General features: G+C 32.8%; 1 protein-coding gene across 1 annotated transcript; it reads right to left on the bottom strand.

Annotated features, from left to right (window-relative positions):
* Window positions 1–2,377: 2,377 nt before the first annotated feature.
* Window positions 2,378–4,767, bottom strand: LOC132049270 (uncharacterized). The gene is made up of 4 exons (XM_059440017.1): window positions 4,288–4,767; window positions 3,990–4,069; window positions 3,537–3,607; window positions 2,378–3,280 (listed from the first exon to the last, which is right to left on the bottom strand). The coding sequence occupies exons 1-4, from the start codon at window positions 4,501–4,503 to the stop codon at window positions 2,670–2,672; spliced, it is 978 nt and encodes a 325-aa protein (XP_059296000.1). The 5' UTR covers window positions 4,504–4,767; the 3' UTR covers window positions 2,378–2,669.
* Between the last annotated feature and the right edge of the window lie 7,562 nt (window positions 4,768–12,329).

The raw sequence follows: 12,329 nt of genomic DNA, 5'->3' as shown, positions 1-12,329 counted from the left end.
TGATTTTTTCTTGAACCAAGTAGATGGAGAGATTTAGTTAGTAGCCTGTTGGCTAAACTTCTGAAAAATCAAAGTGCTTATTTTAAAGAGTAAATATGCTTGACCAAGCTTTTAGGATAAAAATAAGTTTCTTAGTAGAGCAGAAACTGTTTATTAAATCGGAAAAACAATTTCCCCCCAGAAGCACTTTTGGACATTTGATCAAGCAAAACTACTGCTCTAGTATCGATAAGTGTTTTTCAAATTGATTAAAATCAAACACAATATGTTAATCTTCTAAAGCTCTTTTTCGAAAATCACTTTTCAAAATAAGCAGATTTTACAACTTGGTCAAATAGATTACTAATCTCAGGTAATATAGTCGAACGACGAACCTTGTAACTGAACATTGAATATGCATGTTAATTATTCCATTGCCATTAGCTACAAATTGCCATTGCCATTACAAAAGAGACACTTAAATAGTTTTACATACTCTCAGTGCATTGTTTAAGATGAAAGCTCTCTCATCCTCATTTCCTTCCAAGGCAGGTGGAGACAAAAAAAAGTGAAGTTTTAGATTGTGGGACATAAGATGCAATTGCTTAAACTGAGTGGTTTGAGAAGACACATGCATAATTTTTTATAACGTGACGACAAATATTCTGAAAAAAAAAACAGATGTTATTAGTTGTCCATATGGAGGTTAAATCTTTTATAAATTAACGTCCTACAACCTTGAAACGACTTTAATTTTTATACACGTACTATATATATATATATATATATATATATATATATATATATATATTTTACACTATTAGGTTATTGTAAGCCAACTGGATTGAATTAAGATAATGTTACTTTTTACTACCAATAAACCATTGTTTATATATTGTCAGTTATGTAACTTAATTATCCTAAAAATATAATACAACATATATAGGTCAAGAGCAATGTTGATTTGCCTAGTGATTGAGTTTATGCTGGATGCTTAAAATAAAAGCTTATATCTTTAAATAGCTTATAAGCCAAAAAAAATAAAAAAAAGTAGGCTAACTTATTTTTTTTTTTATAAAACGTTTTCACTTATAAATCGCTTTTTTTTAGATAAATGAAAACCAGGTCCAATTATTTTTTTCGCTTATTGTATGCACAAAATTCGCTTTTAAGTTCAATACAAAACACCAAAAAAAAAAATCAAAACAAATTATATATAAGCCAATCCAAACGGGCTCTTACTCGATTATGAATTTATGATCCGTCTGTGTGCTAATGATAATTTGTCTGTGTGCTAATGATATTTTTGTTCTTCGTGAAGGATCGGTGCTTCATTCAAATACACATCTTATATATAGGATTAGTGTCATATATATACAGAAAACATCAATTGTCCTACCTCCTTCACTAATTTCATGCATCAAAAAAATGGCAGTCCCATATTCAGGGCGGATCTAGCAAGTGAAGAAGCTATAGTTTCGGATGAACCAATACTTTTAGCTTTATTACACCCTGTATATGTATTAAAAACTCACTAAACAAGTATAAATCATATAATTTAAACGCAGTAATTTCGACAGAATGTGATAAAATTCCGAATTCGAAACTATACCACATAGTTTAAATCTTCAATCCGTCTCTATTCCTATTCTTATATTGACTTCCAAGGCTAGATCTAGAACTTGTGATTGGAGTATCTGAAATCGTATAGCAATGAAAGAACATATATATCCTAATTAATTTGAACCAAGTTCAATGTTGGAAGTGAATTTCGAAGCAGTAATCGCCAAATGCATATATAGTACAGCATCAGTTGTAATATATCGTTTTAAAATTGTGTCACATTTAAATCGATAGAAAAAAATCCTATGGACCACCACAAGTTCACAAAAATTATCATCAAAACCTCGAGGCTATACTAACAAAACTTTGACCATAATATTATTGTATCTGTATGAACCTGATCCCCCCACCACCCCGCCCCCACTCCCCACCTCCAACCCCACCGCACCCCCAGACAAGATACATAAAACTAAAGAATTAGTATAATTAGTAAATGGTTATATAGCTCTGTCTTTGAAATGTCAAAATGTATATTACAATAGAGTACTTCAGGAAGTTGAGTGGAATTTGTCCACGAATCAAATTGACCATATATATATGCCGTTAATGAATTATCTATACTCATCACATGTGAGCAACTAACTATCTGCACATTTCTTTCCTTTATTGATGATAAAGTTATTGTTGTTATTTTCTTATTGGCATTATTATTTTAACAACACTAATGAAAATCACTAATGTGGTCGCTAGCTAGCTTGTCGCAAGCATAAATCAATCTTTAAGCTAAACCCAAGAATAGCTACAGAAGAGTAGCGAAAAATTAAAGGAGAGCGAATTAAAGAGGAAAGCAAATAGACAAATTCCATGCAATAATTAAAAACATACTACATAAGCAAGCTTCCTGAGCTCAATCTTGAAGAAAAAGCACCAAAAATTACAGATAAAAAAAACGTAACTTTTACTTCCGGCTCTTCTGAGCTACGATACTCGAGTCCTTCAACATTGTCATGACTGTCATGTCGGATCCTTTAAGATCTGACACGAGCGCGACAGTATTTTTAAAAGATCTGAGCAATATAGCATTTGAGTACCTACATGATCAAATGTTCCTCGATTGTGTTCATTTGCTACTTGTTCTTATTATCATTATCAACTACCCACGCTGCAACTGCATTGTCCGTTTGACCAAGCAGGCTACTCAGAGATCTAGCTTTCACCATTCCAATCCTTTTCATCTTCTTCTTCTTCGTCACCATTAATGACTTTTTCTTATCATCTTCACGAGTACCATAATATTCATGATCATTTGGTGAAGATTTCTCCTCTTTTTCTGCTTGTTTCTTCTTATTCGTTGCATTTCGAACACTATTCATGCTTCTTAGTCTCCCTTTTCCCAAATGATGCTCACACAATGAATATCCCACAAGGGTTTGTTGGCAACATCTCCATCCTCTCCCATTAACTCGACTGCACCTTGATCCCTCTAATATAACACTTCCTCTTTTGCTCTTCTTATTTACATGACCAACTTTATGATCACTATTAATGTTACTCTCGAAACCCTCTTCAGTAATTAGTCCATAATGTTCCTGTTCCTGCTCCTCGTTACCATTTTCTTGTGGACATTTCTTGTTTGTCTTCGACTTCATCGTGTTAATATTGCTTGTGTGGTGGTAGCTGTCTGGTCTTCTCTTTTTGAATGGAATTACTTTATGTTCTCCTTCACACCATCTCGCATCTAATATGTATATATATACGCATGTACGTTCAATATCATAGCATAATAAAACAAGAATGATAAAATGTTATACTAAATTGTATATATGAATCTTAATGGATATGCTACGTTGCTGGAATCTCCAAAAATACTACTGTACCCGTGTCGGATCCTTCAACAGATGCACTACTTTAGGAGGATCTAACACATGTCCAACGATATTCTTTCGAGAGAGTACGAGCAACATATGATCCTCGGATAAGTTTTGAAAATTTACCTAGATCAGAAGAAGATGATGGCTGAGGAAGCAAAGAACCTAGTTGTGGAGTCAAAAAGCTTATTTCTTTCCTGAAGAGAAGAAGCAAGAACAAGAAGATGCAGCAAAAAAGTTTGTTAAATCCCAAACTATAAAAAGAAAGTGCACAGTGCAACATTCAGAATTTTTCCGTGTGATATGTTTAATATAAATGGGGACCAGTATAGGGGAGAGAAATTAAAAAGATATGGAAAAAATGCAAGACAACACAACAAAAATAAAATGGATTAGATGAGATCGATGGGGAATTGAATCATTGGAGGAGAATAAAAACCTAAACAGTATTTCCAGTTACAGTAATATTAATTCTTGTTTCTCGTATTATTATTCACCTTTTTTTACTATCATAGAAGAATTCATGAAACAAAGAATTAAATGGAACAAACTTTTCTTTTTTATGCATTATATTCTTACTTGTTATCATTGTCATTACTACTACCAAAGCTCTCTTTTTTCTCTCTCCATAATTTCTCATCCTCTTCAGCTTCAACATCCTGCAAATCAAAATCACATCCAAAAAGCATCCAAAATAAGAAAATATAATACTACTATACATCATGGGTTGGGTGCAAAACTCCATTTTGAAGAAAACAAAAAGGACAGATAGAAAAACAGTAGTGCAATTCTATAAAATACTACTATAACATATAGATGCATACACATATACTATGATAATAATAACAATATTATTTTACTAATTAATTTAACTCACCTTATTTTTCTGTTTCTCTTGATTACTGTTGCCACCAAAGAAAACCCACCTTGTTGCTTTGCCTCCGGTGACCACCGGTTGATCAGACGGCTGTGGAAGGGTTAGATTTGGAAGATCAGACGGTAAAGATTCATTCTTGGTGTTTTGTTGCACCACAACTGGCCTATTGACTTGGAGATCTAGTGAAGGAGGAGGAAAACGCTTCCTTATTCTCATTACAAAACAAAGAAATTAACTCCACAACTTTTTACTATAGGTATATTTAACAAAAAGGGGTTTCTATTAGAGAAAAACTAGAAGGAAAAAAAAAAAGGAAAGAAAGACTCAAAGATATAACAAGCAAAAAAAATGGGATTTTTCAGGTCTGATATTCAGAAATTTTTTGCACGAAGTGTTTGTGAATCTATCTATCTAATATTTGGTTTTCTCTCTCTAACTTTTATTTGTTGCACCACACAACATAGAGACTATGAGACCACTAGGATATAAAGAAAGAAAAAGAGATAGAGATGGTATGCGAAGTGGCTCGTGCGATGAGCTACGTAGATGGTGAGCAATGGCACGTGCGAAGGTGTGTGAATGTGTGAATGTGTGAAAGAGAAAGAGTACAAAATGATGGGAGAGTTTTTTGGGGGTTGTTTTATGGTTTTACACCCTTTAATTTGGGCAAATAAAGAAATAAAGGAGTTTGTGGTCCCATGCTCAACAATGTCAAGATGCTTTCCTCATGAAAACCCAAGATAAGCAGTCCGACCAATTAGATTACAATTTTTTTTTCGTTCCAATTTATGCGACTTTTTTCGCTTTTTGAAATTGACTGATATTTAAACTATATTTTTATTATATTGATATGAAAAATTAACAACTTATACTATTTTGTGTATAGCTTTTAAATACATAAATCTTTAACTTTATGATATGGAGTTGATCTAATTGCATTTAATTTCAAGTTTAGTTAGATGACTCTTGATAAGCAAAAAAAGTTACATAAATTGGGACAGAGAAAGTACTATTATCAAAGTTATTTTTGACAGACAGAAAAAGAGAATTATACTACATGTAGTTCTTTTTAACATTTGGTATTTCGGACTTACTGGTCCGACTAATCCAAATTCTCCTTACATAGAGTTCATAAAGAGGGAAGTGCCACCTAGGAGAAGGCTTTTGTTCTCGAACCTTGAATTCTAGATTTCTGATTAATTAAGGGTGAAGGGATCCCATAAATCATATCCAGTACTTCTGATTGTGAGTGCACATATCTCATTCATTTCACCAATATCTTGCTGTGTGTGTGTGAGAGAGAGAGAGAGAGAGGGAACGGAAGGAGATGACATAATGTTTAAGACAATGGAGGCTAGATGACATATGGATTTATCTTCTTTTGTCAATACCTTTGAAAGCGCACATCTTACCTCATATATAATATACGAGAGCTGATTAATATAATAGATGTGTTGGTATATAGTTCGAATATTTGTTTATTGTTTTGGATTAACATGGTGAGGAAAAGCTTAAAGAAAACTTTAGAGCCATTTTGAGAATTGTGATGGAAAACTGTAGTTCAGAAAAACAGAAGCCAAAGGAGAGCACATGAGGGAAGATCATTCTTGGAGTTACCCGGCCATCGATCTCTTTGAGTTAATTTTACCTAAAAAATTGAGTTAATTTTACATAAAAATTACTCTGTAGGTAATTAGACCCTCGTACTCCCAATCTCGCCACCTAAAATCAACACTCGGAGTGTACGATTTTGAAGTTCTTAAAAGATTTGCATTATCTTCGAAAGTTAAAAGGACAAAAAGGTGGGACGGGTAGAGCAAAAGAACAAGAAAAATACGTTACATTTTACTACATGAGAGTCATAAGAGTTTGGCTAGCTTAACAATCCAAGCGTTTACGAGGCCAATTCATCGAGATTTTTAGCCTATTAGTACTAGTATATACTACTACTGTAAGAGTTTAAACCCTTTCTTGCACTAAATATTTTTTACCTGTACATGTTTTAATGCTTGAATAAAAATGCTCTGTGATTTTCTTCTCAATTATTTTTCTAAGCTGGTTCCTGCTACAACATGTCTCTTATTTTCTGCGATTCAACGACCAAATCTGGTCTAATAAGAGTTTAATTATGTTAAAGGTTCGTTCTTCCTCCAGGTTTTTTTTTTTTTTTTTTTTTTTCAATTTGCTTCATTATTGTACAAGATTGTTATAGAAGTAGTGTTTGAATGAATGAAAGATAATAAGCTCGTTCAATTTTATTGGAGTATGAGAATTTTGACATTTCAAATTTTCACTTTGGTCTTTGGGTGTTAGTAACCTGAAAATATGGCATGTTATAAAGGTAAAAGCACTGAAAGAAACGTACGAGAAATATTAGAAAGTCTAGCTAGCTGTTGTTTGCTGGTAGTGTAAATTAGCTGCAAACAACCAAATAATTGCCTTTCTGGCTAGCAGGTAAGATGATGGCATCCAAAAGGATTCCCACCACAGTACAAGGAAGGATCTATAATCCATTGGCTGGGAGTGAGAATAAGGGACCCATATATTAACATGAAAACAAAAGGTGGTAAAATAATGGGGGTCACAATAGCTAGATAAGCTTATTAGCTTGCATGAATTGATGACTTAACTCATATTTGAGCAAAGAATTATTTGCCCAAATGGGACCTTTGCTTTTGTTGGCCTCTCAAATCCCATGATAATCCACCCACCCAACCCACTCATTCACAGGCTCTTAGAGTTTTAATTTACCCTTATTTATTTTTTATTTTAATCTCAATTTAATGCTGTTTTTCCTTTTACTATGCTAATTAATATCCCATTACATTTATTAGAGTTTGGATGAAAGTCGAAATAATAAATAATATATTTTAATTTTTTAATGACAAGTATTTTGAACCAATTATTTTCATCAATTATGACAAGTAAAACAAATCGGAGGAAGTACTCTATATAGGTGAGTTAGATCGTAACTGAATGAGGGATATAACACGTTCAAAACTAGTCGATAGTTTTTGTGTATCATACTATATTTAACCTATGTATCCAGCGGAATTTCTTTCCTTATCCCGTATCTGTATGGGCAAAAAATCACAGCTAACACGTGGATCAACATGTAGTCGACACGTGTCAGTTTATACAATGACGTATAGAAATCAGATGGTAATGCCGAGTAAAGCATTTGCGGAAAGGTAGCTGATACCGGTGATGTGGTCAATGAAGAGAGCATTAACGGAAACAACACACAAGACCCTCTTGATTGCGCATTAAATAAAATTAATACAATAACGGCAAAACGGTTTCTAATGGCCTGAATCAAGGAATTAAATGACAATCATTAATTCAAAGAATTAATGATTGTCGTTAAGACATACAACGGGAAGAGCACCAGATAGGACCAGATACCTATAAATATGACTTTCACTTGTATATCTAGGCGTACCAATACTGACTGAAAAATAGACGATTATTGATTATTCTCTGCTTATTATCATTGTCATCATTCTTTTATCATCAAGTTCTTATTCATTCCAGGGAACGGAGAAATCCATCATTGTTGTTCATTTGCAATTGGCATTAGTTTATTTTTTTCCTTTTATTTACTTATTCTTTATTAATCTTTAAATAACTTGCATGTGTAAATTCTAACATCTGTATCAAATTACTACTAATTGTGGTTAACCTTAGAACAAATTCAACTATTTTGGTAAAATACGAATTTTGACTCAAACAGTATCACATAAATAAAATACAATTTTTTTTCTGTATACTCCATGACCAATATAGTCCAATATCAATGTCCATATAAAATGAAACGGAGTGTAAATACAACTCCAATTAGGGATAGTTACCAAACGACTTTCCATTATTTTTATACTAACCAAATAAGGCAGAAAACATACCAACTCAAAGATTGTGGTGAAGCAATAGCTTTTCACTATTAATAAGATCTCTCAAATTTGAACTCTGAAAAATGCTTTATTCTTGAATGATACTTTTAGATAAACTGACATTAGTTGAGTCCTAAAACTAATATGGGACAACATGTTAAAAAAGTTAATAAAATTTGGAGGTAGTACTAAATATATGTTGTGTGCCACTTTATTTATAGTTTGTTTGATCAAAAGCTATTATGAAATAGAGTTTAAGTTTTGTGCACTGTTAATGGACAAAATTTTTCACACCATCAGCTAAAGTTTACCTGCTATTGAGGTTACCCAGTTTTTTCATTTTTTTTTTTCAAAAATTAAATACTGAAATGCAAATCGTCTCTCCCCGTCAAACCCTCTCTCCATGGTCTCTTTATTTGTTGGTCTTTCTAATCCCGTCTTCTTCATGCTTGTTTTAAAAATCTTCTTCATGTGACTTAAATACTTAATGCAATCTAAGATTTTTAATGTAGATATTTATGTGATATCTATGGGTTCAAATGCTTCTCAATTGAGAAAAGTGAAAAAATGAAAAACGTTAAAAACATGTCTCAATTGAGAAAAGGGAAAAAATGAAAATCGTTAAAAACATGTCAACTCCTAAAGCAAGAGAAGTTCCTGAAGGTCAACATTAATGGTTAAGGTGTTGATGAATTAAAGTTCATAATATGTGAGGCATTGAAGAATTACCTTTTTAAAAATAAAAATAAAAATTTAACAATTCTCCTTTCTTGTTTGATTACTTAACTGATTATGATGATTTAGTTCAGAGAGAAACATGGAGAACATTACAATTTAATTAACGATAGAATAGGAAATTAATTGAGAAAAGGAAAGAAGTAATTTAGTTATAGAGTATAACTAGGACTCTATGGGTCATTAATATTTTTTCCCTAAATTTTAGTTGTAAAGTTACCATAGTTAACATCTAACTTGTGTAAAATTTTTGTACACTGACAATGCACATAACTTAAACTCTATGAAATAAGCTTTTGCTCAGAAGTGCATTTGAAAAGGAAAAAAAAAACTTTTGGTGAACAGTTGGTGTTTAACTAATCAATTTAATTTTTTTTTTTGTTAATATTAGAGTAATAATTTAGGAAAATCTACGTGGCTTGACAAACACTAGTAGGTAATTATATTTAGTAGCTATAGTTTAACTTAATTACTTTCCATAGCTAGCATTTGTATGTCAATGACAATTATTAACTATAAGGTAAAATACAGTGAAAAGGGGAATGTATACCCAATTCAGCCATTCTCTCACATCTAGTCTCTCTCTCTCTCACTCCGACAAGACATCGTCGCGCTTTTTCGGTGTATTTCCGGCCAGATCAGTCGCCGGAGACTCAGATCTGAGCAAAAATACACTTAGATCGACCACCACCAGTCAACTCTCTTGGCTTTCAAGCTCCGGCGCCATCAGATCTGAGTGACGAAGAGGAGAAAAGTAGTGGTAGTGGTGTTGTTGTGGCGGATGGCGGCGGAGATACATCGAGATGGGAGGAAGAGGACGAGGGTTGTTGGTGGTGGCTCAGATCTGCCTTACGCCTCCACCTCTTCCCACTCCACGCCACCGGTGGTGGGAGTGATGGTGCTGAAAATACAGTTTATTATCCAGATCCGACCGAAAAATACAGTTTATTGTTCGGATCTGACCAAAAAATACACTTTATTGTCCACATCTGACCGAAAAATACACTTTATTCGCCTGTATTTCGAAGGAGATTTTTTTTGTATACAAATGAATACAGTGAATTTGAAGTGTATTTTATGTCTTGTATCTCAAATTCAAGTGTATTTTTTATTTCTTTCTGGGGTGTATTTTATTTCTTATATTCAGTATTTGAGTGTATTCGTTAAATTTTTAGTGCAAAATTCGGTGTTTGGGGTGTATTTTATTTTTGTATTCATTATTTGAGTGTATTCGCAAATTTTTTAGTGTAAAATTCAGTGTTTCTTTATGTATTTTTTGCTTGTATTTTGAAGGATATTTTTTGCATACAATCGATTTTAAATATAATAAAGAGAATACAGTGTAAAAGTAGCTACAAATGAATACAGTTGAGTTGAATACATTTGACTTGAATACAATTGAGTTGAATACATTTGACTTGAATAGATTTGACTTGAATACAGCTTAGTTGAATACATCAAAATCTGACTCAGCCGAAGTTTGAATACAATCTACTGTAGCTACGAAATGTAATTAGTAAAATAAAGCTATGCCAAAAAAAAAAAAAAACCGTAAAGTGTACATTTATGTAAGTTGCCCAATAATTTATGCGTTGATCAAGATCCCAAAAGTGCTTATGCGGAAAAGCTTTTATTTTTTACTTATGTAAAATGCTTCAGCTATTATCCTAAAACTTGATCAACCGCTTCAATACTCTAAAATAAATACTTTTTTTAAAAGAAAAAAAAAAGACTTTTAATGAATATATTGATACCTGGTTAAAGACAATATAAATTGTACTACTCCCTCCGTCCCAATTTATGTGACACACTTTCATTTTTAATATGTTAAAAAAAAGTCACATTTCTATATTTAGAATCAATTTAACTTTAAATTCTTCTTTTGCTCTTAATGAAATAATTTACAATCAAATAAATATCTAAGACTTATTTTGTACTATAAATTTTGAAGTCTTTCTTTATTTCTTTAATTTCATATCAAGTCAAATGGTTTCATATAAATTAAAACGGATAAATGGTGTCAGATAAATTAGGACAGAGGGAGTAATAAAGTTGGAGGTAGTACCAAAAATATGTTGTGTGCCATTTCTATTAATTTAATTTACACTGCACCAACGTGATTCTCCAGATAGTCCTGTATATAAAAAAGATTTTTCACATGTAGCAAACATATAAGAGGTATTTCAATAGTATAGCTAAACTTTAAATAAATTACAATCCGTAGCTATAAGACATTTGTAATTATACGTCGTAGCTATATTTTACATATTTTGCGTGTATTGTATTCAAATACACAGTTCCAAAATTTGACTGTATGTATTTGGATGATTGTTTTCCTTGTTTTCTTTTGAGCCGAGGGTCTTTCGGAAACAGCCTCCCTACCTTCCAAGGTGGGGGTAAGGTCTGCGTACACTTTACCCTCCCCAGACCTCACGTTGTGGGATCCAACTAGGTATGTTGTTGTCGTTGTATTTGGATGATTGTATTTTGAAACTGCGTAATTGACTGTATGTGTTGTTCAACTGATCTATATACATATGTATTCGGCTGACTGTATTTTGAAACTATGTATTTAAATACATTCGAATACATAGATACAAATTGTAATTGCAAAAACAATAACTATTGTTGGTTAGAAACTTAGAAATTATAGGGATTAATTACACTGTATATCAACCGAGGCAACAATGCTAGCAAATTAGACCCATATTTTACTTTCTTACACTATTTGACCCACTTTGTGTGTAGCTTAAATTTTCTTGGGCTATTTGCAGGATTGCCCTTCGCTGGGGGTGGTCTTTAATTTTTGTCCCTCAAAATGGTGGTCTTTAACTTTTGCTAGTTACTCAACAAATTTAGAATTTGCAAATTTGCAAATTTCTGCCTTGCGAAATTATGCCTTGCGAATTGAATTTTTTTTTTTTTTTTACTGAGCTGGAGTTTAAACCCACAACTTCAGGACAAAATTTAAAGACCACCAATTTGAAGGATAAAAATTAAAGACCACCCCAAATGAAGGCCAATCCGCGCAAAAAAAAAGAATTTTCTTTCCTTCTCTGAGCCCAACAATGGTAGCAAGCTGTTGTATCTAAGCTTTAGAGGACTTCACTCCAAAATCTCATTTGCCGCCATCTCTCCCGCCCCGTACCCAGTGGCGGAGCCAGGATTTCCTTAAGGGGGTTCAAAATATAAAAAAGTAAACATGTGGGGTCTGGGGAGGGTAGAGTGTACGCAGACCTAACCCCCACCTTTATCATCATCTACTATATATACATAAAAAATAATTTTTTAACCTTGTAAAAACAGTTTTTTTTTTTCTGCCGAGGGGGTTCAGATGAACACCCTCAGCACTATGTGGCTCTGCCACTTCCCGTACCCATGTCTTTTGTGAAGATCTCCACTATCCCAGTTGTTTAA

Source organism: Lycium ferocissimum, chromosome 3 (genome assembly GCF_029784015.1).
Source record: "Lycium ferocissimum isolate CSIRO_LF1 chromosome 3, AGI_CSIRO_Lferr_CH_V1, whole genome shotgun sequence".
Lineage (NCBI taxonomy): Eukaryota > Viridiplantae > Streptophyta > Magnoliopsida > Solanales > Solanaceae > Lycium > Lycium ferocissimum.
This window is presented reverse-complemented; position numbering and strand designations above follow the sequence as displayed.